General features: G+C 52.8%; 10 protein-coding genes across 10 annotated transcripts; 3 read left to right on the forward strand and 7 right to left on the reverse strand.

Annotated features, from left to right (window-relative positions):
* Nucleotides 1–68: 68 nt before the first annotated feature.
* CABS01_11648 (uncharacterized protein) lies at nt 69–5687 on the forward strand (the record flags this gene model as incomplete). The annotated part of the gene is made up of 5 exons (XM_060545002.1): nt 69–1673; nt 1871–1946; nt 2007–4046; nt 4513–4776; nt 4924–5687. 5 exons carry the CDS (start codon nt 69–71, stop codon nt 5685–5687), a joined length of 4749 nt encoding a protein of 1582 aa, XP_060397417.1.
* A 353-nt stretch (nt 5688–6040) lies between these two features.
* CABS01_11649 (uncharacterized protein) lies at nt 6041–7615 on the reverse strand (the record flags this gene model as incomplete). The annotated part of the gene is made up of 2 exons (XM_060545003.1): nt 6041–6427; nt 6695–7615. The coding sequence occupies 2 exons, from the start codon at nt 7613–7615 to the stop codon at nt 6041–6043; spliced, it is 1308 nt and encodes a 435-aa protein (XP_060397418.1).
* Nucleotides 7616–8187: 572 nt separating this feature from the next.
* CABS01_11650 (zinc-binding dehydrogenase) lies at nt 8188–9290 on the reverse strand (the record flags this gene model as incomplete). Its single annotated transcript, XM_060545004.1, has 2 exons — nt 8188–9165; nt 9231–9290. The coding sequence occupies 2 exons, from the start codon at nt 9288–9290 to the stop codon at nt 8188–8190; spliced, it is 1038 nt and encodes a 345-aa protein (XP_060397419.1).
* Nucleotides 9291–10626: 1336 nt separating this feature from the next.
* On the forward strand, nt 10627–11771 carry CABS01_11651 (uncharacterized protein; the record flags this gene model as incomplete). The annotated part of the gene is made up of 2 exons (XM_060545005.1): nt 10627–11533; nt 11587–11771. 2 exons carry the CDS (start codon nt 10627–10629, stop codon nt 11769–11771), a joined length of 1092 nt encoding a protein of 363 aa, XP_060397420.1.
* A 602-nt stretch (nt 11772–12373) lies between these two features.
* On the forward strand, nt 12374–14197 carry CABS01_11652 (uncharacterized protein; the record flags this gene model as incomplete). Its single annotated transcript, XM_060545006.1, has 1 exon — nt 12374–14197. One exon carries the CDS (start codon nt 12374–12376, stop codon nt 14195–14197), a length of 1824 nt encoding a protein of 607 aa, XP_060397421.1.
* Nucleotides 14198–14383: 186 nt separating this feature from the next.
* CABS01_11653 (uncharacterized protein) lies at nt 14384–15442 on the reverse strand (the record flags this gene model as incomplete). Its single annotated transcript, XM_060545007.1, has 1 exon — nt 14384–15442. The coding sequence occupies one exon, from the start codon at nt 15440–15442 to the stop codon at nt 14384–14386; it is 1059 nt and encodes a 352-aa protein (XP_060397422.1).
* Nucleotides 15443–16127: 685 nt separating this feature from the next.
* Nucleotides 16128–16667, reverse strand: CABS01_11654 (uncharacterized protein; the record flags this gene model as incomplete). Its single annotated transcript, XM_060545008.1, has 1 exon — nt 16128–16667. The coding sequence occupies one exon, from the start codon at nt 16665–16667 to the stop codon at nt 16128–16130; it is 540 nt and encodes a 179-aa protein (XP_060397423.1).
* Nucleotides 16668–17741: 1074 nt separating this feature from the next.
* On the reverse strand, nt 17742–19105 carry CABS01_11655 (glycosyl hydrolase family 18; the record flags this gene model as incomplete). The annotated part of the gene is made up of 3 exons (XM_060545009.1): nt 17742–17918; nt 17980–18771; nt 18830–19105. The coding sequence occupies 3 exons, from the start codon at nt 19103–19105 to the stop codon at nt 17742–17744; spliced, it is 1245 nt and encodes a 414-aa protein (XP_060397424.1).
* Nucleotides 19106–20421: 1316 nt separating this feature from the next.
* Nucleotides 20422–20658, reverse strand: CABS01_11656 (uncharacterized protein; the record flags this gene model as incomplete). Its single annotated transcript, XM_060545010.1, has 1 exon — nt 20422–20658. The coding sequence occupies one exon, from the start codon at nt 20656–20658 to the stop codon at nt 20422–20424; it is 237 nt and encodes a 78-aa protein (XP_060397425.1).
* Nucleotides 20659–22715: 2057 nt separating this feature from the next.
* CABS01_11657 (deuterolysin metalloprotease) lies at nt 22716–23897 on the reverse strand (the record flags this gene model as incomplete). The annotated part of the gene is made up of 3 exons (XM_060545011.1): nt 22716–23295; nt 23357–23642; nt 23696–23897. 3 exons carry the CDS (start codon nt 23895–23897, stop codon nt 22716–22718), a joined length of 1068 nt encoding a protein of 355 aa, XP_060397426.1.
* Nucleotides 23898–25475: the final 1578 nt, after the last annotated feature.

Consider the following 25475-nt stretch of genomic DNA (forward strand, 5'->3'; position numbering starts at 1 on the left):
AATTGATGCGCACAACAATTTCTCTCAAGAAAACGGCCTTGTTAACAAATCACGTTTTAGATCCTCAAATGCATGTCCTCCTTGGTGAAACGAAAGAGGCCATATTACACCAAACAAAACAACAAGAGAGGCGCCATGAAGATGGCAAGAGTGAAGAATGTCTTCGCGAACTCTTCCAGACGAACCCAAAAGATGATAGGGAACGAATAATCCGCAGAAAGGATAACACCCCTACCCTTTTCAAATCATCATACGAATGGATCCTAAATGTCGAGGAATTCCGACGCTGGCGGACCGACTCAGAAAGCCGCCGGCTCTGGATCAGAGGAGACCCAGGCAAGGGAAAGACGATGCTTCTTTGTGGTATCATTGAAGAGCTGGAGAAAAGCGATCCGCGTCCGCTGTGCTACTTTTTCTGCCAAGCTACAGTGCCAGCGTTGGACAACGCAACTTCCGTCCTTCGGTCCCTAATTCTTCAACTGGCTCAGAAGTATCCCTGGCTCCGAACACAGGTTCTAGCCGTGTATGAGAAGGGTGGCAAAGCTCGTTTCAATGATCACAACGCTTGGGGCACTATGTATGAGCTGCTCAATTCAATGCTCAGCGACCCACGATTGGATGGCGTTTTGTTGATCGTGGATGCGCTCGACGAATGCACGACAGACCGCCCCAAGCTTCTTCATTTCATCAGGAATCTCTCAGAAATCTCTCGCGCTAGAGTCATTATCTCAAGTCGAAAGTGGGCCGAAATTGGCGAGGTGCTCGGCGAGCACAATACGAACGGGTCTACTATTACCCTCGAATTACACGACGATCTAATCTCCAAAGCGGTCCATTCGTATATCGACCGAGAAGTTCAACAGCTGGCTAGCCGCAAAAGGTTCAACGAAATTACCTGCTCAGAGATTCAACTGTACTTGAGAAAGCAATCGCAGGATACATTCCTTTGGGTCTCCTTAGTTTGTCAAGCTCTGCTTGATGGTAGCGTTAAAAAGCGTAACGTCATGAAGGTGCTTGAAACATTTCCGCCTGGACTCGATGCATTTTACGAGCGCATGATCAGGTCTTTGCCCTCTCTAGACGAAGACCTGTATAAAGAGATACTGTCTGTCATGTCGATCCTCAAACGACCCGTTACGATTGAGGAACTTCTTCCTCTCCTCCAGTCACATTTCAGTGATGATGCGGAGTATTTGGAGGAAGCAATTAAATCATGTGGGTCTTTTTTGAGGATCCAAGCAGAAAAGATCTACTTTGTGCATCAGTCGGCTGTGGAATTTCTGAAAAGCAGTGCTTCAGAACTTTCCACTGTTGCAGAGCGACACAAGTCCGTTTTTCGGAGGTCTATGGACGTCCTCAACACACCTGGGCATCTGAAACGCGACATTTACGGTTTGAAAGAGCCCAGTACAGGCATAGCGGAAATCCATACCCCTGAACCCGATCCTTTGTATGCTATACAGTACCTCTGCACCTATTGGGTTGACCACTTGACTGATTGGGTCTGTGAAGAAAGGATAGAAATGGGACAGCCAACGTCACAAGACGACCGTGCCATTTTCGAGGTCAACAGGTTCCTCAAAGGAAAGTTTCTTCATTGGGTCGAGGCACTTAGCCTCCTTCGCCAGATGCAACAGGCAGTACAAGCCATTCAAAAGCTTCAGATTCTGTTCGTAAGTCGAACCTCATTATGTGATTATACAATATTTAATAACTAACAATGGTCCGGAACCAAAACCCAAACGCAATCAACCAAGGTCTGTCAGCCTTTGTTCATGACGCCAATCGATTTCTACTCTATCACAAAGTGATGATCGAAAACACCCCTTTACAACTTTATACTTCAGCTCTGTTATTTAGCCCTGAACAGAGCGTTGTGAAAGCACAGTTTCGGGATGAGGCTCCTGACTGGGTCACAATCACGCCTGGTCTGGAACGCACGTGGAGTGCGTGTTTGCAGACGCTAGAATATAATACGGAGCATCACAAATGCACTTCAACCGTAGCCTACTCCCCCGATGGGGAGTGGCTCGTCACTAGTTATGACGATAGTACTGTGAAGCTCTGGCATGCGGAGAGCGGAACCTGCATGCACACAGTCAGTATCCTCGGCGAAGAGGATAGACAATACAGCGGGAACAAGGACTTGTATGGAACAACGCCGGTGGCTTTTTCAGCAGACGGCAAAGCATTTATATCCAGCTCCTGGAACGGTGTCGTGAAGGTCTATGACAGAGACACAGGCCGCTGCACCCACCAGCTCGAACCATATTCATCTAACGCCACGGTAATAGCCATCTCGTCAGATGGGTCCACGGTTGCATTGTATGTTCAAGGTCGTATCGTCATTCAGAGTATGAAAGGGGAATTTCCTACTCGCACCATCGAGTGCCATCTTGAACAGGGTGAAGTTCACTCCATAGCGTTGAACGCAAATGGCCATTGGATTGCCTTAGGATTAATAGAGCAACTCCTCGAGATTTTCGATGTATCGACAGGGGGGCGCCAACAGATATCCACGGATCACGAGGTAGTTACTGTGGCTTGGTCGCCGGATGGAGACTGGGTTGCGTCAGGTGGCAAGGCCATCGCTGAAATGTGCTTCATCATACAGATCTGGGAAAGACGAACTGGAAAGTCAATTCTGAGAATCAAATGCGAGGTACTAGACGGCTCTAAGCTGACAGCCGTACCCCATTACATGGACGTCTCAGCCGACAAAGAATTCCTGGCAGCTGCCTCTCGAGATAGCATATGCGTGTGGAACACGTCGACTGGTGCTTTAACGTGGGAGATGTACGTTTCCGACTCAAGCGACATACGCTCGTTTTCGTTTTCCCCAGACGCTCAGCGAATCATTTCGACGGCCTATCCATCAACGATCAAAGTCTGGGACTTATCAATAATGCCAGACGCCGTATCCCGCCGGCCATTTAATCGCAGGGAACAAGTGATCTTTGCTGATGACGATCGTTTCCTGACATATGGCCCCTTGATGGAGAAGATCAGACTTTGGGACAGACGAGCCGATATGCCAGAGTCAACGTTCTATGAGAGGTCCGTGTCTGCTATCGCACTATCTCAAGACGGCCAGCAACTTGCATCGGCTTCTTGGAAGAAGACTACGATCACAATTTGGAACACAAGTACCCGTGCTATCACGATGAAACTCTGTGGTCGCACAGAGCATATTTGCTTCAATGCGCGTGACTCTAAAAAGAGCGTTTGCCAACGAAGACATTGGGACAATGAAGTAGATGACGAAGACTACATCAGGACAAGACAAAGTCAGCCATGCGAGATACGTGGGATCGACTCTTTGGCGTTTCGGAATACCTCCCAGCTTATTTCAAGCTTTGGGGGTTTGATCAAGTTCTGGAACACATCCAACGGCAGCTGCTCGCAGACCATTGACTCTGGCCGCCAATGTGTCGACAAGATTACCTTGTCGAGTCAAGGCCAACGACTTGCTTGCCTTGTTTGTGATTACGACGAAAGAGGATGGAAACGCCCTGATAACGCCATCATTCAAGTTTGGGACGTCGTCACAAACGAGTGCATCTCGACGGTTTCCTTGGAACATATTTCGATCGGCATGATCAAATCTCTGAGCTTCTCGGCAGATATGCACCAGCTTGCCTCTTCTCCGTACGAGATGATACACGATAGTTCATATCTCGCAGTCATTCTTTCATGGGACCTGAGATCTGGTTCCCTTCTAGGAACGTTCACAAGCGACAAGATCAAATCCATCAAAGCAAGGTTTGACACCAGATTTGCAAATCGTTTACACACTGCGTACGGCTTCTTCGACACACGCGAGCTTTTGGGCACAAGTAGCTCAATTCATATCCACATAGGCTCTAGAATCTCTGGAGAACACGAAGACTTCGAGCATACACCAGATTCAGTGAGCTGGGAAACAATGCCCGCCTTCCACGGCTATGGCCTTAGCTGCGATCGAGAATGGATCGTGCGTAACGGGAAACGTTTGCTGTGGATTCCTCCAGATTTCAGACCCTCTCTTTATGACGATATCAGTCCCGGTATGGATGGATCGAGTATCATATGGCTAAGAGGCACACGAGAGCCAGTACGAATGTACTTTACAGAGTGCTAACGCTAAATAACTTGTTAGGCAGAATTGACCAGAAAAGCACCTGCATTGATGATAGATGGAAGTCAACTTTGCCTTCACAAATTCTGCTCACCCATATCGCTTTAAGGTCATTTTACCGTCCCCAAGGGGGCGGATGATCTGGCTACTTGATGTTGCTAGCTCCAGAATCTCCAGATCCTTCAGACCTAAAAACCTCGCACGGCGTGACTCATCAACAACCTAGGTATGTGATGAACACATATAAATAAGTGACAAAGAAGGTGCAGCGACAAGGAATTAATCGTAACACTCCGCCTTTATCTATTTCTGTTATATTATGATTTCTCATATGACGTCTCAAGAGCAAACACCCATGGTCATCCAGCGCCGTCCGCTAAACACCTCACCATCAGCCCGCCTAAACTCCTACAACCACCACGCATTGGCACCGTGGCTCGCAGAGACAGGCTATCTCACTCCTTCGTATCTAGCCCGAAGAGAGCAAGAAATCGCGCCGTTCAACATGGGTCGCTGGTTGACCCCGCAAATTCAGGAGTGCATGCTGAACCAGCCTGCCACGATCCAACACTTTACCAAAGATGAGGTCCGCCAACTTCTAGAAGTTGCAGCGGAGCTCAACTTTGATACGGCGAAAGCTGAGAAGAGTGACGGGTTGAGTGAGCTTGCAGCATAGATGGAACAGAAGACCAAGGGTCACCCGGACGCAACATCGGCTGGGTACTTCATTCGTACAAGTCACTGCAGCCCCAAAGACGCCGATGGAGGAAATCTTCAACCTGTTAACAACATGCGCGAAGCACTAGTGAAGCTTGTTTCTTCGAAGCGGACCGTCCAGGCACTTCTGAGCCTCTTCTATCAACTTAGCCAGGACGCGAATTCTCCCGATAACCAGCTCTACTTCTTCCCATATTACACCGACCTCGACCGCTTGAGCGAGTGGCGATGCTACGTCAAGGAAGGCCGCATCGTCGCCATCAGCCAGAGCAGATTCTATCAGCCAAATCACGGTGGTATCACAGACGAGATGCTGGGTAGGCTGGCTACTCAGGCCCGTCACCTGTGGTCGCGAATCGCACCTGATCTGAACTTCAAGAGCTGCATCCTAGACGTCTACGCAGAGGTCCTCGATTCCGAGTTTGAGGTGAAGCTCATTGAGATTAATCCCTGGGGCGCACACTCCGGTTCAGGCAGTTTACTCTTTCACTGGCTCGATGACGCGGATATCCTTGATCCTCGACAGCCCGATGGCGCGACTGTGATAAGATTGGTTGAATGCGGCGAGGCAAAAGCCCTTACGCGTGATGAGGCGTTTCAGATTGGTCGAGGTGGGATTATTGAGGACGAGCTTCGATGTTTGCGGGAGAGAGGGCTTGAGTGGGTTCTGGAGGATGATAGACATGCTGAGTTTATGGGCTTGCCGGTGCCGGATGGGCAGTCTGGGCTTACGACGAGGAAAGATGGTCTTGAAATCTTTCGGAAAGGATTGGATGGGGATGTTATGGGGGTAAAACCCAGAAACCACCCACGATTTCTGAAGTTGAAAAGGGCGTATGAAGCAAATCGCTGAGATTGGTACTGGAACAGGCGTTTGGCTGTGTCTCACTTTATGGCAAATACCTCTACTTTGCAAGGGTTAGAACACTTGCAGTCACTAAAGCAATAAGACAACTATGGGCGGCTTAAGGGGGGGCTCAATTCCGGTCTCGTGAAGGTATCTCTCTAGCTCAGTCGTTTTTACGGCTGTCGATAACTCCTCGTCTCTCCAGAACACTGAAATTCACCTCATCCTTCTCTCTCTCTCTCCTCCCACTAGTATGGCGCTTTCGAATCAATCTGATTGTCTGCTGTGCTGAAGTGTTAGTATCTGAACAAGACGAAAGATGGAGTAAACTCACAGTAGAGAGTGCGTTCTACCATGCTTCAAGTTCGCTCAGCCGGGAAGCCAAGTGTCTGCTCGATGCCTTGTACCGGACTGGCTCCTGCGATCTCGCCCTTCGGGGCGTTGAGACCACCGTCAACGTGTTCATTGGCGACTGGGGCCTGCCCAACAAAGTCCTCGTAGGACTTGTAACCTTGGAGCAAGGTTACAAGACCCGCAGAGTTGGGGTCATGGCTATGGCCAGTCTCAAGGTTATAAGGCGAAGGGATTCCAGCCATCGGGTGGCCTTTCATCAGTTCGCTCTTCTTGAAGTAGTCCCAATATGCGCGGAATGCCTTCTCGGTCGTCGGGGTACCCGAGGCACTGGCGAGCTTGAAGTATTCGATGATGGCAGTGAGGTGCGCAGGCTCGATCTGCTTTCCGCAAACCTGCATGAGGTGAAAACTGGAAGAATGCTTAAGATCAACCACCTGGAGCTGAGCTTTGCGCATGCCGGTATTCTGAGGTGCCTCCTAAGCAACCAGAAGGACGGTCTGGCGGAAGTGGTGGAGGATCTCCTCATGGTCCTCATGGAGCTCCCCCGTTGGAGCAATCGCGATGGGGACTCCAGTTCGAACATACCAACGAAGACCGAGGTGGAATAGCTTGCCGATGGGGAAGGCTTCGAAGTATTGGTGAGAGGCGGGGACATGGACCTTCTCGATCTGGCGAGTAACGCCCAGAGCCTCCAACCAACGATCCGAGAGATCGTTGATCTTGAGAGCCGGGATGACACCACCCTCGAAGATGAATCGACTAGGCTGAGAGACGGCCGGGTTGACAGAATTGAGGACGTGGCAGTCCAAAGCATGACGCAGGTCGCGCACGCCCAAGTCGCGAGGCGACTTGAAAGCTCCGTTGGTCTCGAGGTCGTACGCCCAGATCACCATAGCGCCGAAGTAACAGGCCAGGAAGCCAGGCCTGCCGAAGCTCTGAACGCAGCGATTGAGATTTCCGGGTGAAGTATCCTTGTACGAACCGAACTTGATGGCGTTAACACCGTGAGCTAGGCTCTTCTGGATGGGACTCGCGACCGAGTTCAGACCGACGTGGATGATGTCAGGGTCTGAGCTATCGTCGGACTTGGCAGCCGCCTTCGCAATGGTGATCTCGTCGGTAGCAAAACTCATCTTGCCAGTCTTGCGGTCCATCTGAAGAGAGATCCAGATGGCCTTTGGATCCGTTCCATCGACAGGAAGGAGCGCCGCTAGGTAGTGGTTTTCGGATGGCCGACTCTCCAACGGAAGGCTGAAGGCAGGCTTGGTCTTGGCATCTTGACGTCCAACACAGAGCCGCTGATGGAGGTCGTCAGCCTCGAGGCACTGGGCTGAGCAGTACCTGGCCGCCTTGCAGTGGCAGCGGTACTTCCGGGTGGAAGGGTTGCCGCAGGCCAGGCACTGCTCGACCTCCTGTCGCTCCTGGTGGTTCTTGCAGCTGGCATAAGTGTTAGGATCGTGGAGAGCCCAGTTGCTTCCTTCACTGCTCTTCCCTGCCATCGAGTATTGCTCAATGGGGGGCAGAAGGACGGTGAAGGTGACCACCGGCTCCCACAGAGATTGGCCGTGAGAAGATGACATGCTGAAGGGATAAGGCGATCAGTATATGAAAGAGGCTTGGATGAGAGAGGGACAGCAATGATCACTTACGTCGATTGGTCAGATCGCTGAAGGCTTTTGTAGTGATTGATGGATAGAATTCCGGAGACAATGATTAATAGAAGCGATCTGGTATGAGGGATGAAGTGAGATGATCAAGACCCGGTTGGTAACAAGGGAAAGGGACGTAGGATGATGGAGGTATGGGTCGATTGAGTCGAAAATTGAGGTCGACAAGGAAGACGAGAGGATGGAAGAAAAGGTGAGAGAGGGTGGGAAGATGAGATTGGGGGTAAAAGTGGGAAAGGTGGAAGTTTAAAGGAATCGGGTGGTGAGAAAGGAAAGCCCTAATTCTGGAAGAAAGAGCGAGAGATGACCGTTCCAAAGGCAAGAGCAATCTTGAGGCAGAACAAAAATAACAAAAGAGGAGAACACGGCGGTGAAGGACTATTCACATTATATTCATTATATCATATGGTCACGTGCGATATCCTCAACCAAAGTCACAAGTCAGTAACTTCGATCGCTATTTGTTTCCTCAATCCTCAGGCGGTCTAAACAATCTTGTAGACCAGCTTCTCAGCACTCACACCACCCTTGGCCTGCAACTCAAAGCCCTTGTTGATATCATCCAGACCACCAAACTCCTTTTGCGGGTTCGGCTTGATGGAGCCATCCTCCAACCACTTGGGCAGGAGGCCTAGGTATTTCTCCCAGAACTTCTTATCCTCAGGCTTCTCTCCATCAATGTTATCGAAGCTTCCATACGTAAGAGCCCTTCCAAAGACCGAGTACACCAACGTGCTCTCGACCTTGACTCCCTCAGGAGCGCCAACCTCCTTCGCCTTGCGCGGCAAAATACAGACGACGTGGCCACCCTCGGGTGAGAGCGCCGTCGCGACTGCCTTTGTGGTCTCGACTTCGCTGATGGCGTCAAAGACGTGCTTCAGGTCATTCTTCGCAGCCTTCTCGACCTGCTCAATCCAGTCGGCATCGCGGTAATCGATCGCCACATCCGCACCGAGACTCTTGAGGAGCTCGTGATTCTTCTTGCCGCCCGTCGCGATGACATACAGCCCAGCCTTCTTCGCCAGCTGGATGGCATACAATCCTACGCTACCCGTTCCGCCGTTGATTAACACCGGAAGCGCCTCCTTGCTCGGGCTCGTGGGCTCAGCAAGTTCAAGTCGCTGGAACAGCGCCTGAACAGCGGTAGCAAAGGCCAACGGAATAACCGCGGCCTGGGAATCCGTGACGGACTCAGGGATGGGGAAGACGAGGCTGCTCTCGATGACGGCGTACTGCGCAAAGACGCCGCGGGGCGGGTCGTCGCTGGTTCCCATGACGAACCCTGCGACGCGCTGGCCTTCTTTCAGGGAGGAGCCGTTGGGGTCGGCGACGGTGCCGGCGAAGTCACAGCCGACGGTGCGGCCTGCGGGAGCGCCGGCTGTGGCTTTCCAGTCTGTTGGGTTCTGGGCTACGGCGGCGATTTTGACGAGAATTTCGCCTGGGCCGGGTTGAGGCTTAGGGACCTGGGATGGTGGTTAGTACATGAGAAAGGGGACCGGTTGAGGGGCATCCGAATGACATCATGTACCTCTTGGACTTTGGCGGTCTTGTCGCCTTGAGAGACGAGAGCTCGGATGGTGCCTGCCATTGTTGCTGTGTAGGATATCGGTCTCAATTGGGTGTTTGGGGGAGTTGTAGTTGAGAATGGAGACAGGAGACGACGTTGTTGAGAGTGTTTCTCAGAGTGGTATTCTCGCGATGAATGACGGAATGAAGACGAATTTAAGTCGAGAGAAAGAGACGTTGAAACAACACGTGGGATTAGTAACCTGGTATTCAAGCTGTTGCTGAGAAATCGCGTGCTCAAGTGGGTAGACGCCATGGACGAGAACAAAGGTTGGTCAAGTTAAGGTACCCGTGGGTGGGCTTGGAATTGCGCTTAGAAACAATGAGACTCTGCAAAATCCCCCAGTGAATCGCATCTGCCCCACGAAGTTATTTCCGCGGACGAACAACCTTGGTCATTGAAGCCTTTAAGGTGTGTAGATAGGGAGCTATACGCAGTGCCGGGGCGCACAGACTTTCAGTATTAGTCACCAAGGGGCTGTTTCTGCTTAGAAATATGGCCGGATATAGCAAGGGAATTCCCTAACAAGAAATCAACTTTGTCAAAGTTCAATTGAGCTAGGTATTGAATCATAGTCTGCCGATGTATTCTTTCGTGGGATGGTGCTCGAGCTGAACTTGAGCTACGGGAGAGGATGATGAGGTGAGGGGATTCTCAACTTTTCTACAGTCTCTATGAAATGCGCTGTGACTAAGCGCTTGACCTACAAAATTCCTAGTAGACAAACCTTTATGTGACACATTGTCATCAGCAATTGAGTACAATAATTGGCTGCCGGTATTACATCTTGAGAATGAACTCTCAAAGATTGATGTTCATGAATGAGACAAATGCCCAATGGATTGAGCTAGTTTGACATCGAATCCTTAACCTACCCAACCTTCGGCTTTGCTCCCGACCCCATTCATCCTCGGGCCACACGGCCGGTCTCCATCACCCCGCTTCGTGGGAGCCCGACCGAACACGGCAATCACTGAACGAAAAGCTCCGAAACCACCACCGATGAGGATGGATCGGAGAAGATCATATAATTCCCCTCCTCAATCTGCGATGTAGTAACCGCCCGTTCCAAGATCTCCTGCATTGGAATTGCCTGTCAATCACCTTGGCATAGCATCAACCCCTCTCAAAGTAACGCATACTTTCTTATCGTGGTGCATCTCCGACGTGACCTTCGGAACCGGGATTGTGCGTACCCCCACAAGTGTCTCTGGCGCCATACCGGCCATGAATGATAAAAGCATTCCAACGCTCATATCTACTGGCTTGGGCCAACCCAGACCTACCTCGTGGCACCGAGCTTCGAGGCATCAATCGTCAACAGCTACTTCGCAACTTCATGTGAAAACCACTCATAATGAAGCCCATCTCATCGGCAGCTCTCACCTGCGCCCTCGCCTCATCGGCCTGGGCCGCGTCCTATACCGAATCCCTCCTCGGCCTACACAAGACCCTCGTCGAAGCCGACTCGACGACCAAATCCGAAGCCCTCGGAACACAAGCTCTCAAAGGCTACCTTGAGACGAACTTCACAGTCGAGCTCCAAACAGTCGAAGGAACCCGCCAAAACGTCTTTGCCTATCCCGGCACCGCCCGCGAAGCCCGCGTCCTCGTCACATCGCACTTTGACACAGTGCCGCCTTACATCCCTTACTCCCGCTCCGGCGATGAGATCCGTGGTCGTGGGGCTTCTGATGCGAAAGGAAGTGTTGCAGCGCAGATTATCGCTGTGGAGGAGCTTCTCGCGAGCGGGGAGATTGCCGAGGGGGACGTCGCGCTGTTATATGTCGTTGGTGAGGAATCTGGAGGCGACGGTATGGGAGCCGCAAATGAGCTGGGCTTAACGTGGGAATCCGTCATCTTTGGCGAGCCGACGGAGAATACCCTCGTCCGGGCGCACAAGGGCGTGCTGGGGTTCAATATCACGGCCGACGGCGTCGCAGGCCATTCTGGGTATCCCGATTACGGTCGGAGCGCGATCGACCTGCTCGTGCGCGCCTTGGATAAGATTCAAGACACGAAGCTGCCGTGGACGGAAGAGTTTGGGAACACCACATTGAATGTGGGCTTGATTGAGGGCGGGGTCGCGACGAATGTGATTCCGGAGAGCGCGTCGGGGAGGGCGTCGATTCGGGCCGCGACGGAGGATTTACAGGGGATTCAGGATGTGCTGCAAAAGGCTGTGTCGGAGGTGACGCCGGAGTATGTCAATTTGACGTTTACTGGGTTTGGTTTGCCAGTGAGTCTGGACTACGATGTTGAAGGTATGTTGTTTGTCTGATTGTTTGACTGGAACGGCCTCGACTGACACAAGCAGGCTTCAACACTACTGTGGTGAACTATTACACGGATGTGCCACGCCTGAATGGAACCCATAAGCGTTACTTATACGGACCTGGGACTATTTTAGTGGCTCACTCGGCTGACGAGCGCATCACTGTTCAGGATCTCGAGCTTGCTGTGGAGGACTACAAGAAGCTCATCCTCGCTTCCTTGAAGTGAAGGGTTCTCGATTCCCTCTAATACTATGTCAATAATATGCCTTGATCGGATTCAAGCTCAATGGCCGGCTTTATCATCAATGCCCTTTCTGTACATCGCCTGACTCGTCTCGCACCCTGTAATGACCCTTTTGTGCCCAGGTTGTCCGTAGGTGGTGGAAGTTGCGTCGATTTTACCATGAGATGAATTCATGTGTAAGGATTTGAGTCAGGACTGGAATCTTGGAGCTCAACAATCGCCTGGGCCTCATTGGTATGAGTGAGATGAGACAGGGATTCATGAGCGACTGAGTGAGTGAGAGCTCAGTGAGTGAAAGATACGTACCATCTACCCCTCACGGATGGTCCGTGCCGAACCTGACGTCAGCCGTCTGGGCGGTCGCGACCCCGCCATGGCGATGGCGTCACACGTGACAGCTCAGCTGGAGCTCAGCTCAGCTCCCTCCGGCTGCCTCACCACCGCCAGCAGCAGCGGGACCGGCCGCCGACCATCCACCAAGCTAGCACCATTCGAGAGCTCAACGGTCACCCTTATTGTGCCTGTCTCTCCTCCTCAAGCTAGCCCATCCACCCCCAAATCCCCCAACCCTTACCACCGCAACAATGTCCAACTCTCGTGGCCTCCCCGATGTCTTGATGACAAAGGTCGACGAGTATGTTGACTCTCTTGCTCCACAGATTCAACCCCGCATCGCGTCTGAGATCGACATTTTCCAGACGAGAACCATCGATAGTCTTGAAGACCAGGTTGTTGACGCCTTTCGTTCACTCTTTAACAAGGACAAGAACTCAGGCGATGGCTCGAGAGGACTGAACGACACACCACCCGACGCCTATGGCATTCAGTCTCTGCCCTTCGCAGATGAGATTGGCAAGCTCACTCGCAGCTTCAGCGTCATCACAGACGAGGCAGGCGATGATCTCCGCGACATCTTCAACCTCACCGATGAGGCCCGTGGAGGAGGAGGAGGCGGCGGCCCTGAGACCCAATCCCGAGGTATCAGCCACAGCGACTCATTCGGCGGGGCAAAGGGCTTCCTCTCTTCCGCCATCAACGTCGTCCAAGACCATCTGGAAAAGAACAAGGGCTCAGGTGGCGGCGGGCAGGGCTTCGAACTCGACGGCCTCCTCGGAGTCCTCAGCAACACCGTCAAGGACGCCGCGCGGAACCCCGAGGAGAAGGCACGTGTCATTAGCCCCGAGATCAAGGAGAAGGTCGGCATGAAGCTGAGGGAGCAACACGCACCCATCGCGGAACAGTTTACCAAGATTGCGCTGGACCACATCAAGCGATGGCTGCGCGGCAACACGAGCACGCGGGACCTCGGCGACGGTGTCAAGGGCGAGATTGAGGACCAGGTCAAGGATTTGGTCAAGGGTCTTGGAGGCCTGTTTGGAAACAAGAAGAGTTCGCAGGAGGGTAGCCGGGGTATCGGTGACCGTGATGGTCCTGAGGGCGAAGGCGAGAGGGGCGGCTTCTCGAAGGTCATCAGCGACAAGCTCAGCACGGGTCTGGCAAAGGTGCACAGGGAAGTCCGTCTTGAGTTCCGCAAGATTCTCGGTGCCATCGAGAAGCAGCTCTTTGAGCTCCTGCCAGACGCCTTTCAGCGACCTCTGGAGAAGATTCTCGGAGGAAACCCCTTTGACTCTCAACTCGACCGCGACGCTGGCGGACACGCGGACCGCGGGTTCGGGGACGACATCAAGGTGAAGCTGGTCAACAAGATCCGAGCCCTGGTGCGGAAGGTGCAGGAGACGCTACGCGAGAGCATTCTGGGCGTCGTCAATGGTGGCCACCGCAAGTTCGAGCGTGAGAGCTGGGTGTTTGTCCAGAACATTGTCGAGCAAAAGGTGCAAAAGTACCTTCCCAAGGTCAAGATCAACGTGCCGGATGATATCGGAAACGAGAATGTCAGCGTCGGTGCGCCGACGGCGGGATCTCAGCTTGGTGGTGAGCACCACTCGGGTCAACCCCAGGGTGGCAACTACGCGCCGCCTCCATCGCAGCAGTATGGTGGACAGGGCTCGCATCAGCAGTCATACAACCCTCCTCCGAGTCAGGAGTACCGACCTGAGCAACATCAGCAGCAGCAGCAGCATCAAACACACCAGGAGTACCGGCCTGATCAGAATCAGCCCCCATCCTCGTACCAGCAGTACCACTCGGATCAATACCAGGGCCAAGGCCAGACCCAGAACTACGGCCAAAGTCAGAACTACAATCAAAATTACAACCAGAACCAGGGCCAAGGTTACGGCCAAGGTCAGGGTCAGAACTACGGGGGCAACCAGGGACACGGGGGTCATCAGAGCTATGGGGGTAATCAGAGCTACGGGGGTAACCAAGGTCATGAGAGTGGCCAAGGCTATGGCGGGAACCAGGGCTATCAACAGAACCAGGGATATGGCGAGAACCCGCGATACTAAAACAGCCTCAGAGAGAGCGAAGGATGGACACTCAGGGAGTACGCCAAGTCAAATCAGCATGTGTGGGAATTTGCATCAAGTTAAGGAAAAGGATATCATTGAGAACGGGTTGATCGAGAGGTAATCAACTAAGGTAGCTGGAGCCAACGATCACGAAAAGAACCTTACCAATTTCATTTCAGTGATCTAACTTGTCTCTCCCTTCGCCATCTTCAGCGCCTCCTCCATCTTCTTCTCAAGTTGAATCCCAACAAGCACATCCAGCATCCTCACAAACTTGCCCCGATCCCCCTCATTTACCTCGGCCAACTCTCTCGCGCCGTCACTCTCTTTAATGATACCAAATTCGACAGCAGCTTCAAGAGCTCTCTTGTCAGCATACGGAAACACCTCCTCCCACTCCTCCTGCACCCTCCTCAAAAAGATCCCAGCACCAGTCGGTCCAACGCCTTTTATCCCATCAGTCAACGCCTTCTCAACCTTCTTCTGCGCCTCCTCCGCCTTCATCCCCTTGACCATCTCCCTCAACGCCGTCATCTTCTCAGTATCCCCCTCGTCTTCCTCGTCTTTGCCGTCTTCCTTCTTACCCCCCTCCTTCTCATCATCGTCACCACCCCCACCGCAAATCTTCCTCACCCCCTCAACCAAATCCCCCAACTGCACAGCAGTCTTCTCCTTGTGCTGCGTCCTCGCCTCCCACATCACCTTCCTCCGCCCCTCAAACCCAGCTTCGTCGAGATCCTGCGGCGTGCGCAGGCCAAAGGGCGGGTTGAGCAGCGTGTTGATGGTGCGGAGGCCGAGGCGGTGGGAGATGGGTTTGCTTAGGAGGAGGGCGGCGACGAGGTTTTGGAAGGGGGTTAGGGTGGAGTCTGGGTAGGTTAGGCGGGGTCCTTTGTCATCGCTTTCATCATCGTCGTTCTTATCATTGCCGTTCTTCTTTGAGGCCTTTGAGGTATTGGTCTTCTTCCCGGCGGAGTCGGGGGGAGGGTCTTTGCGATGTTGGCCCTCGTCCCAGTCGATTTCGCCGTGGCCTTGTGGGAGAGAGGGGAAGGCGAGGGAGAAGGCTTCGTCGCTTAGGAGCCAGTCTACAGTTGCTTTTGGATCCTCCGTCTTGGGCTTTTTGGTGTCGGGTTCATCATCCTGGTAATGGGTGGGCGGCGATGCTTCTGAGGCTTTGCGCTTCGTGCCAGTGTCGGCGGCTTCATTATCAGAGTTGCTGGATGCGGATTCTTTTCGCGATGTCATTGTGATATTGTCTTTCAATCACGAAGTGAATTGATGATATTATTGGCACAGTGTTTGAAAGATGATCACATAATTGACTTCAAGATATGGCATTGGTGAGGATGGCGTCGACTTTTGAGCTGTCGTTGAAGGCTGGATCGTGGATGATGTCATGACTTTCGTGGTCGACGCCAAAGCGCGTCACTGCGCGTCGACGGACTGTTCTTTGTTTTTTCTTTCTTTTTTTCGAATGGAAATGGTGAAGCGGAGGTGATCATCAATGTCAAATGAATTCGACAAACATGAGAGCCAAGATCAATGCTGCTTTGGGGGGGTGTCTAGGGAGCACAAGTTCTCCATGCGCAGTCACTTCATCCACCAGTGAGACGCGACGTTCTCCACGAAGGTAATCATGATGGATCAACTACTTTTGGAAGGTAGATCATCACTTTCACGAACCGATCCAATGCAAGAGTCTGATAAAACGTCTTGCTTGAATAGTACCTCATATAAGGCCCCGCCATTCAGTACTATCTAGCCTTGAGTAGTCCCCAAGACCATATGTCGCAACCACGCAGCTAGATAGCAGCCATACAAGCCAAAAGAAAGGGTATCATCAATCCAGAGAAGAAAGAGCAGTGATCCATCCATCCCTCCTGGCGGATGCAACGAATAAACTGAAGTTCCCAACATCCTTGTGACCATCTCACTTCTGCTCGGCAGCCTCCTCCTTGGTGCCATCGGTATCACCAGTCTCCTCCTTGACAGCACCATCACCACCCTCCTTCATCTCCTCATCATCAGCATTCTTCTCAGTAGCGGCTTCAGCAGCTTCAGCAGCAGAAGCCGAAGCCGCAGCCTCCTCCGCAGCCTTCTGCGCCTTGCTCTTGCGGCCGCGCTTCTTGGTAGGCGTGCCCTCCTCCTCAGCGCCCTCCTCGACTTCGGCAATCTTCTTCTTGCGCGGGGTGGCAGTCTTCTTGGGCCGGGGTGTAGAGGCAGAACCAGAACCGTCCTCGGTGCTGTTGCTGCTGCCGCTGCCGGCGAACCAGCCGTGCTTGGTGGCGGCGCGGGTGAGGAGGGTGCGGGCGCTGGAGGCGCTGGAGAGGCCGGCCTCCTCGGCCATCTTCTCGAGGACGGCGGTGGTGGGACGGTCGACGTGCTTCATCATTGCGAGGGCGAGCTTGAGTTCGCCGTCGGTGAGGTTGAGGGTGGCGGCGGCCTCGGATGCGGCGGTCTTGGGAGGCATTTTTTGTTGCTCTTGCGAGTTTCTGGTGAAATGTGGTGAGTGGATGGGTGGCGGTGATGAGAGTGAATGAAACGCGGATGGGTGAGTGAGAAAAAGATGGGTGAGGTGAGGATTGATTGAGGAGATGAGACTGCCGTGATACTTACTGCGAGAGGTAGATGTGAGTTGTCAAAGTAAGGTAAGTATCAGATACGTGGTGTCGAAGAACTCGGAAGGAGGATTCTTGGACCCGAATAGTTGTGGTATCTTGAGTGGATGGCGAAGGAAGATGAGCTGCAAGATATTTGTGAGATTGTGAGAGTGATGTGAGTGGCGAAGGTGTTGGGAATTGTTGCTCAGTAGAAAAAAGTGAGGCGGTTTAATATTGGCTCCGCTGAGGCGAGCGACGTTCTCGACTCGAACCGAATTTAGGCAGGTACGCATGAAGTGGTTAAAGGCAGGAGGAGTCTTCCTGAAAAGGCTTCCTCTTTCCAGGATGAAGTTGAGATCAGTACGAGCTCGTGAGAAGCGCGCCTTACATGTCTCCCTCACAGCCTCAGGCTGTTGCCTCGAAATACATCAGCCTACTGAACAGCATACACAATGGAGATGAGACATTTCGTAATTTCTTGATATTCGCTCTTTGTTCCATTACGTTCTGCAGGTCGACAAGAGACATAAGGCATCACTTGGAAAGTTCTCCTATCAGTGTACACGATGAGTAAGCCCTCTTGGGAGAGGTAGAGGAGGCAGTAGTTGGGCGGTTATAGTCGGTGATGTCTTTCTATCACATGTCCCAAGTTCAAGGACATCCGATTGATATGATGAAGCATCACACAGCATCACCGACAGCCGCCACCACAAACTTGTCTTGACGGAGATCGATACAGTTTTAGGATTCAAGACTAATGAAGGCAGCACTCGAGACTGATTGAAAGACTCGTTAGATCAACTCAAGGTTGTGATACTGAGTATATTGACACTAGCGTGACAGGGTATGAGAAGGAAATGGTATGTACTCCATAAATGATGTTATTACAACTTGTCGCTGAGACCTTTTATCTAACCAATGCACGCTTGACTGCAACAAGTATCTCACAAGCCGACCGCAGAGCGGATAGCGTTGATGAGAATGTTGTTGTAGTCACCACCAGCCTCCCACATGGCGAAGCCAGCCAGCTTGTTGGATGTGACGTAGTTGCCCTTGGCGGTCAAGGACTGAACGTTGTCGTAGGAAACCCAGACTTGAGCAGTCTCGTTGTAGAGGAAAGGCTGTTCAGCCGTTAGTTACTGTGCAAGGGTGATGGGTATCAGTGAAAGGGACAAAGCTTACAGTCTGACTGCAGTTGTCGTATCCGGTAGCAATGCTGTCGCGAGGCTTGCCCGTCTCGTCGAGGAACTTGCCCTCCTTGATCATGCTCCAGAAGGTGTAGGTTCCACTAGGAGGCGAGGCGGCGCCGCACTCGTCGATTGATGGGTCGTCGTCCCAGCTGCTGCCCTGGAATCGGTTGGTGCTGTTCTGGACGGGGTAGGCGTTCAAGACACCAGGGGAGGCAAAGGCGCTGGTAGAGTTGACGGAGAATCCGTGACCGTAGGCACCGACGGCGAGAACAAGCTTGTTGGCGGGGATACCGGCGCCGATCCACTTCTCAACACCCTCCTTGATACCGCCCTGGTTGTTGCGGGCGTCGCAAGTCATGGCAAGGGGTGCGTTAGGGCCTCCGGTAGCAGCCCAGGCGCCGTAGATGTCGTAGCCCATGACCATGAGGTAATCGAGGGAGCTGGCGAAAGAGGAGAGGGTGCCGTTGGTGCTGGCGACGTCGAGGGCGTTGTTCCAGGGGTTCAGGCTGGTGGCGGCGGTGAGGTAGAGCTGCTTGGTCTGCTTCTGGCGGAGCTCGGTGAGGAAGGAAGCAAAGTTTGCGGTGTCGTCCTTTGCGATTGTGTTGCAGCCGAGGCCCTGGCGGTTGGGGTACTCCCAGTCAAAATCGAGGCCGTCGAGGTTGTACTTTTCGACAAAGTCGAGGCAGGTCTTCACGAAGGCGGTTCTGTTCTCCGCGCTGCCGAAGGCGGTGCTGAAATAGCGGCTGCCGGTCCAGCCTCCGATGGAGACGAGGGCCTTGACGTTCTGCGGAGAGTAGTTAGATACTGTGTTGGATAGTAAAGTTGATCTACGGGTAACATACGTGCTCCTTGGCGGCCGCGACAAAGGCGGGAAGCTGGTCGGGAGCCGACTTTGTGAGGTTGAGGCTGCCGTCGGCGGCGGTCTCAGCGAAGGCGTACTTTGCGTCGGTGTACTTGTCCCACGGCATGTCGGAGACGGGGAATCCGCGGTTCGCGTGGTAACCCGCGAAATAGGTGGATGCGACAACGCCAGAGGTGTTGACGTTGCGCGCAGAGTAAGGCGCGGCGGAAGCGCCCACGGCCAACATGGCTGCGAGCGAGAGTTGAGCGAATGACATGATGCTGTTGTGGATAGTAGAAACGAACTAGATGCAAAAGAATGTAGTAAAGTTGGAAAAGATGTTCAGCTCGAGGCTAAGCTAGCAAGCCAACAGCACTCGGGGATTGGGGTGACGGCTTGGTTTGCTTAAATAACTTCGACGTCGTACGACCCCCTCGCGGCCAACACTGTTCACGACCACCTTACGGAGTTGAGGAGCCCCCCCCTACGGAGCACTACAATAGAGTTCACCATAGCCCCATGTTGACGAAGCAAACTAATTGCTTTTCTGGGGCCGCTGGGACCAACGTCAACGGCAAACAGGCGCGCGAATGACTCGGAGCAGGGGGGCTGACGACCTCTGCCGGCAGGGATCACCCAGGTGCCGCGAACCCAAAGGTTTGGTCTGATGTTCAACTTTTCTCCCTATGAGTTGTTCAGGTTTCTTTGATGCTCGAGGCTGCAGCATGTCTAGGTATGGAAAGATATCGGCATGTTCTCTTTGATAGGCTTACGAGGTGCATTTGTGCTCCATGCAGTCAGATATACCCCTGAGCCCCGAGCGGCAAAGACGGGTTCCCAAATTCTGCGCGTCTGCTGCGGCGGCAGCCCTGTCGGTACGCGAGAGTTGCGAACATGCACCCAGCACGAGCCCCCTATTCTTAGAAGGGCGGGCCAACAACAATGGAAGGTTTTCCTGGGTTCCATTTGAATCCAAGGATGCCTCTTGCGCCGGGCCGCCCGGGACGGAGCTGGGCACTTACGTCTTGCTGCGCTGCAGCTGCATTCAAGCAACGGGAGATCGGACTGGGCGAATGACTGCCATATTGGGTTTTTCCCAACTTGGGCTCTTGGGAGTCTTGGCTTTTGCGGGAGAGGGGGAGCATGGCGCAGTGAGCGGCCACGATGGCGCGGATGACAAGCCCGTCTACAGAGTTATGCCTCACAAAAGATGCCGTGCTCTCGTGGAATTGCTGGGGATTGGTCGATGGGGATGAACTTTACTATGTGACGGAACCCTGGGGAGCTGACTGGACGGGACGCGTTGGTTCATCTATGGCGTGTTGGTTGGCCGGTTGGTCTGAGGGAACTGTGGCGATCGGAGTAAGGCATTCTTTCTTTTCTCTCTCTTTCGGTCTTTCGCAATCGCTTGTTCGCGAACTATCTTTCGCGAAGCTGCCAAATCCCTTTCAAGGAACAGCGCAGTTGTGAAAGGCCTCCCATTGCCCACCCGTGCCACCCTCCAGAGTCCTTCTCATCCTCCTCCTCCTCCCCCCACGGTTTCGTTTCCACCTTGGCGGAGAGCAGTTCCTCAGGGCAAAAACTTTGTTTTTCTTAGTGTACCACTGTAACACCATACCAGTCTGCCCAACTAGCCGTACAGAGTGTAGAGCGAGTGGTTGAGCGGGCTGCCGAGGTCGAACATTCTGAAACTCTAGCTAAAAGCATTTCGTGCGTCTTGGACGTTGGTTGGTGCCGTGCATTGCAGCCAGCGTTACATGGCGGCGGCCTGGGGGTGCCGACCGGCGGTTGGCCCTCCGATCGGGCGAACAGGAACAGCCAACAGATCATGAGAGGTGACAAGCTGACAGCAGTCGAATCGTTCAACTTGATCTTGAACACTTGCGTTCTGGTTCGTCTTTCGTAGATCAAATCATGAGCAGCCGTTACTAGCCTTACACGCACAATAAACGCCTAGTCGGCCGGCGCGACGCCGCCCGCCAACGGTCTCCCGGGGCCCCGGAAGTGCCGTTTCCCACATGCAAGGGCGCTTTTGTCCACCCCGCTTTACCCCTGAGAGCCGCTTTTTCTCTTTCTACTCGTTTTCTTTGCGCAGTCTGAGCTGAGTCAGCCACCGGAATTGGGGGAGTTTCCTCTTTCAGGGGAAATTGGGAATAGCTACGTTCCCAGTCCGGCTGTGAAACCATCCGACCACTCTTCGTTATTAGTCTTGGCAGCACATCGGAAAATGACGAGGCCTGTGGTATTTCCCGGTGGAGGCGATCACATCTGATTGGACCCACTGAACAGTTGTTAATTCCTTCTAAAGCCGAATGCGTTTGAGTCGCGAAAACGAAGCGTGTTTCTCTTCCTTGCGATTCTGCGTCGCTCACATTCAAGATGACAGTCCAGAAAGCATCGAGAGAGCTCCGTCTCAGAAAATGGAAGGAACATATACGTAGAGTATATGCCAACGAAAGACTGTTCTGAGATGTCGTCCAAACCAGGTCTGTTGGCTCTAGGTCTTTGAGAGCTTAGCCCATGCAACAGCTGTCACCGTCATAACCGAAGAGAGCATTCATCTGTTTGACAATTGGAAGACTCGAAAATCTTATGTTATTGCCGGCGACGTATACCGAGCTTTTCTCTTGATAATGGGGCTTAGGAACTTTGTCCGTGGTTCAAATTGATAGCATTCCTCCTCGTGACATGGAGGCTTTGGTCTGCCTGGAAGACGTTATGGTACAATCTCACAAGCATTTCTCGAACTTCTAGTGTCGTCCGCAGTGCATTGATAAAACCGGCACATTGATGCCAGGGCGATCAGGAAGAAATACGAGATCGGGTTCACGGCGATGCTGGCGACCAGATGGGTCTGCAATTTACTAAGCTTTTTTGACACAAAAACAAGACTGAACCCTGTAGATCATGTCTATTTCTAGCAAACATTCGGCGGGAAAGCCCTATTAATTGTTCAGAGTTCGGCTTTGGGAAAATTGCAACGACAATCAACCAAAGCTCCTATAAGATCGTCTGTTCCGAATTCAATGTCAAATATTTACATGAATTTATCTGAACAAAGAGAAAGCTTATAAGCTCAATGGTCAAGTAAGGGTTCGGCAAGATGTGCAAATAACCAAACTAGTCTCTGCGAACTCTGCGGCTAACGCGACTTCACCACCGCACGCTCAATTGATAACTGCCAATCTCGCCGTTGTCCATACAAAAAGCTTCATGAGTGTTTAATACTGCACGTCTGAGGTCAGAGCGAACACGATTGACGCCATGGAAGTGGCATGGAAGGGTGGGTTGCTGGAGGAGGAGACCTCCAATGCAAGATGGATGAGCCGATTTCGCGACTGAATGTTCTACTATTACAAGTGAGACGTTCTGGATATTGCGCTGAATGAAACCGATTGAGAAAAGCCGATCTGGTAACCTATGAGTTCTGGAGACTGTGAGGAGAAACACTTTGCAATGGGAAAGGGCGCAATTGGATTCAGGCAAGAAGGAGATTGGAACTACAACTACAAGAACATGCTAGTTCGGACTATCTATTGAGAAACCATGGTTTCTGGGGACATTCGGAGTTTCATACGCCTACGTCTACAAGCTGATTAAAAAGACTTCTTCTTCGAGTACATGTATCACAGTCAAGTAATCACTTGCAATAGTAAAAAGATCTCAGGAGTTCAACCGTTACTTCATAGGCTACTTCTAGCACTCAGCTCACATCAAGCCATTCCGCGACTAAGCTCCCCCTAGGCATATAAATATCCCGCAGTAGTTCCCACTCTACCCGGACCGTCAACTGAATTATAGACATTGAAAGAAGGAAGGGCTCTCATCCCCAAAAGGGAACAGCGCCCAGACCAAACTATGCATGTAGGTCATAGAGACGAACACGCTTAGCCGGTGGTGCAGCCACCGAGGCGGACGCTCTCAGCGTACATCTCGTAGGTGTCGGCGTTGGCAGCAGCCTTGGTGGCAGACAGGGCCTGGGCGGCGGTGGGGCCGTAAGCCCAGTCGGTGGTGCCGTAGAGATGGGTCATCTCGTGCAGCATGCTGCCGGCGCGGTCGTAGTCGTCTCCGGAGCACTGGGAGGCGAGCTCGGGGAAGCCCCAGAAGCCGTTGTTGGGGCAGGGGACGATGACGTTGTCCGAGGGGACGGTGTAGAGGAGGGCGCTGCCGTCGGTGCAGTCGCTGTAGGTGTCGGTGCAGGAGATCTTGGGGGAGGTGGTCTGCACGCCGGCGACGTCGTTGTAGATGGTCTGGACCTTGGAGGCGACCGAGGTCGACTTGAACCAGGTGGTGTAGTAGTAGGACGAGGTGCCTGCAGCGGTGGAGGCGGCCTTGGCCATGGAGATGGCGTCGGTGACGGAGGTCTTCAGGGAAGTCGTCTGCGCGGTGGTGCAGGACGAGTAGGTGATGGCACGCTTCTGGATGCGGGAGTTGAAGGGCTCCTCACGCTTGCGGGAGATGTGGTCCCTGCAGATGTCAGGTTAGTAAGAGGATCGCTATTCGCACCAAATGTTGGAATAGGACTTACGCAGCAGCGGTGGTCTGGTCGACAGTAACCTCGACCTCACCGGAGGTGACATCGGCGCAGGAAGCCAAGTCCTTGAAGGCGGAGGGGATGCTGTCGCCAACGGCGTAGCGGAAGCCCTGGATGGCAGTGACCTTGGCGTCGGCAATGCCGTCGAGCTTGTAGCTCTTGGCGGCGTTGACGGGGACGGTGATGGTCTCGCCGGCAGCGATCTTCTGGAAGAGCTTGGCATCGAGGCCAGTGCGCTTGTAGTTGACGAAGATACCCTCGAAAGGAAGAGCAGTGCCCTCTGGTTCTTGTTAGATGCTATCCCCAATGATGTAATAGCGTGCATCTACATACCGGCATCGGTCACCAGGAGATCCTGGGTGGCATGGTCGCTGAAGACGGTGTTGCCCTTGAAGACGGAGACGGACTCGCTGCCGGTGTTGGTAACGGCGACGTTGACGGTGTGGTTCTCGGCATTGCTGATCTCAATAGAGAGAGGGCAAGTGGCCGAAGCGGCACCAGCGAGAAGGGCGACGGAGAGAGCCTTGGCAACCATTTTGACCTAGAGACCTGAGGGATGATGGATGACTGAGGATGGGAGTGAAGAGAAGCATTATGATCATCGTTTGCGGATACTTGGGCTATATAAATACTCGATTTGTTTTCGTTCTGTCGGTCAATATCATGATTGAACGGTTGCATGGCCAACATTAACAGGGCTCTGATAAGCCCGAACGGAGCAATTCCTTCGTCAAGAAGGTGAGATTACAATGGCAAGTCTGAAAGTACACGTCTCCGCCGGTCGTAAATGTGGGCGGTTCACGATGAACCTGGCTAGTCTGGATCTGGCAGGAGCTAAATGGAGCTAAATCAAGCATAACTAGGACATGTCGGGGTAGTTTGAGTCTATTCAAGAAAAGCTTCGGGAACTCGATCCATGTCGAGGAGGTGCGGAAGGCAGAGGGTGGGTAGCGTGCATATTACAAGCTGGCAGAAAGCCGTTGAGCAAATGAAAAGGAGCCCGTTAAACAGCAGATAACATCGGGATAGTCTGGTGATCTCGGTATGTGGGCAACAAGGGGAAGCGGATGGGCCCGATGCAGCGCCGCAAGAGAGGCCGGGGAAACCGGCAATTCAGACGCATGGGCGGCTGTCCCACACCCAAGACTAAGCAAGTTAGGAAGGCTGTTGTGGTATTTGGTGCGAAAAGGGGAGGTCCTTAGGTAATGAGCAGGGTATGGCCTGGCAATCCATTGGAAAACAATGAGTATTGTCGCATCAGTTCATATCGCAGGAGGGCCTTGTGTGGACATTGCGGCCATGTCCGCTTATACGTTATCAGCGAGTTCCTCGCCAAAAGATGCGCGTATGCGCGTAAGTTGCCACCTTGACTGTACCATGGATCAATTATGGAAGTTGCGTAGCGGGCGGGTGGGCGGACGGGAATATCATCGCCTGAAGGATGAGACGAACTTCTACGACTCGTCTAATCATGAGCCTCGGCAATCGGACTCGCGGCGACTGGTGACGGTCTTCGCCGATGGCGATGACGGATATTCCGCCAGAAAGGACCTTTGGCCATGAAAATGGCAACTCAATACTCGAGAATGGCAAGGTTGTTCCATGAGTCTAGCATCAGCAAAAGAGTTGAGGGGACAGGAGCGAAAACCGGATGGGAAATGAAGCGGATACCACTAACGACCCGTCACCTTGCCATTTTAGGGGTCATCCGCCCCGATCTCGCGCCGAGGTTATGCCCAAAGACAGATTCACCTCTATCCTGACCTCTAGTTACCTCCAGCGCGTCGTTCTCGAGCTTCTCTGACGGTCACAAGGCCAAGCTTGAAGTTGAATATCCAGGCAATCTTGAATATGATGTTGGATCTAGGTTCGGGCCCTTGAAGGGTGGATCGACGTATGCACTGGAGCTGAGTGCAGCCAAGTGAAGCCAAGTTGAGGCCAAGCCAAGCCAAGAGTCTTGGCTGGACTGCTAAGAATCTTGGCCCAACGCGACATCTGGGATCTCAGATCTGGGCTGCATAACCCCTCGTCGATAGTCCCCTCTGAGATTAATGACTGGGCAAGCCGTCAATAATACCTTGTCGGCAAATGATGTCACCTGCAAAATGAGTCC

The sequence above is a fragment of the Colletotrichum abscissum genome (genome assembly GCF_030869225.1).
Source record: "Colletotrichum abscissum strain IMI 504890 chromosome Unknown Scaffold_32.1, whole genome shotgun sequence".
Lineage (NCBI taxonomy): Eukaryota > Fungi > Ascomycota > Sordariomycetes > Glomerellales > Glomerellaceae > Colletotrichum > Colletotrichum abscissum.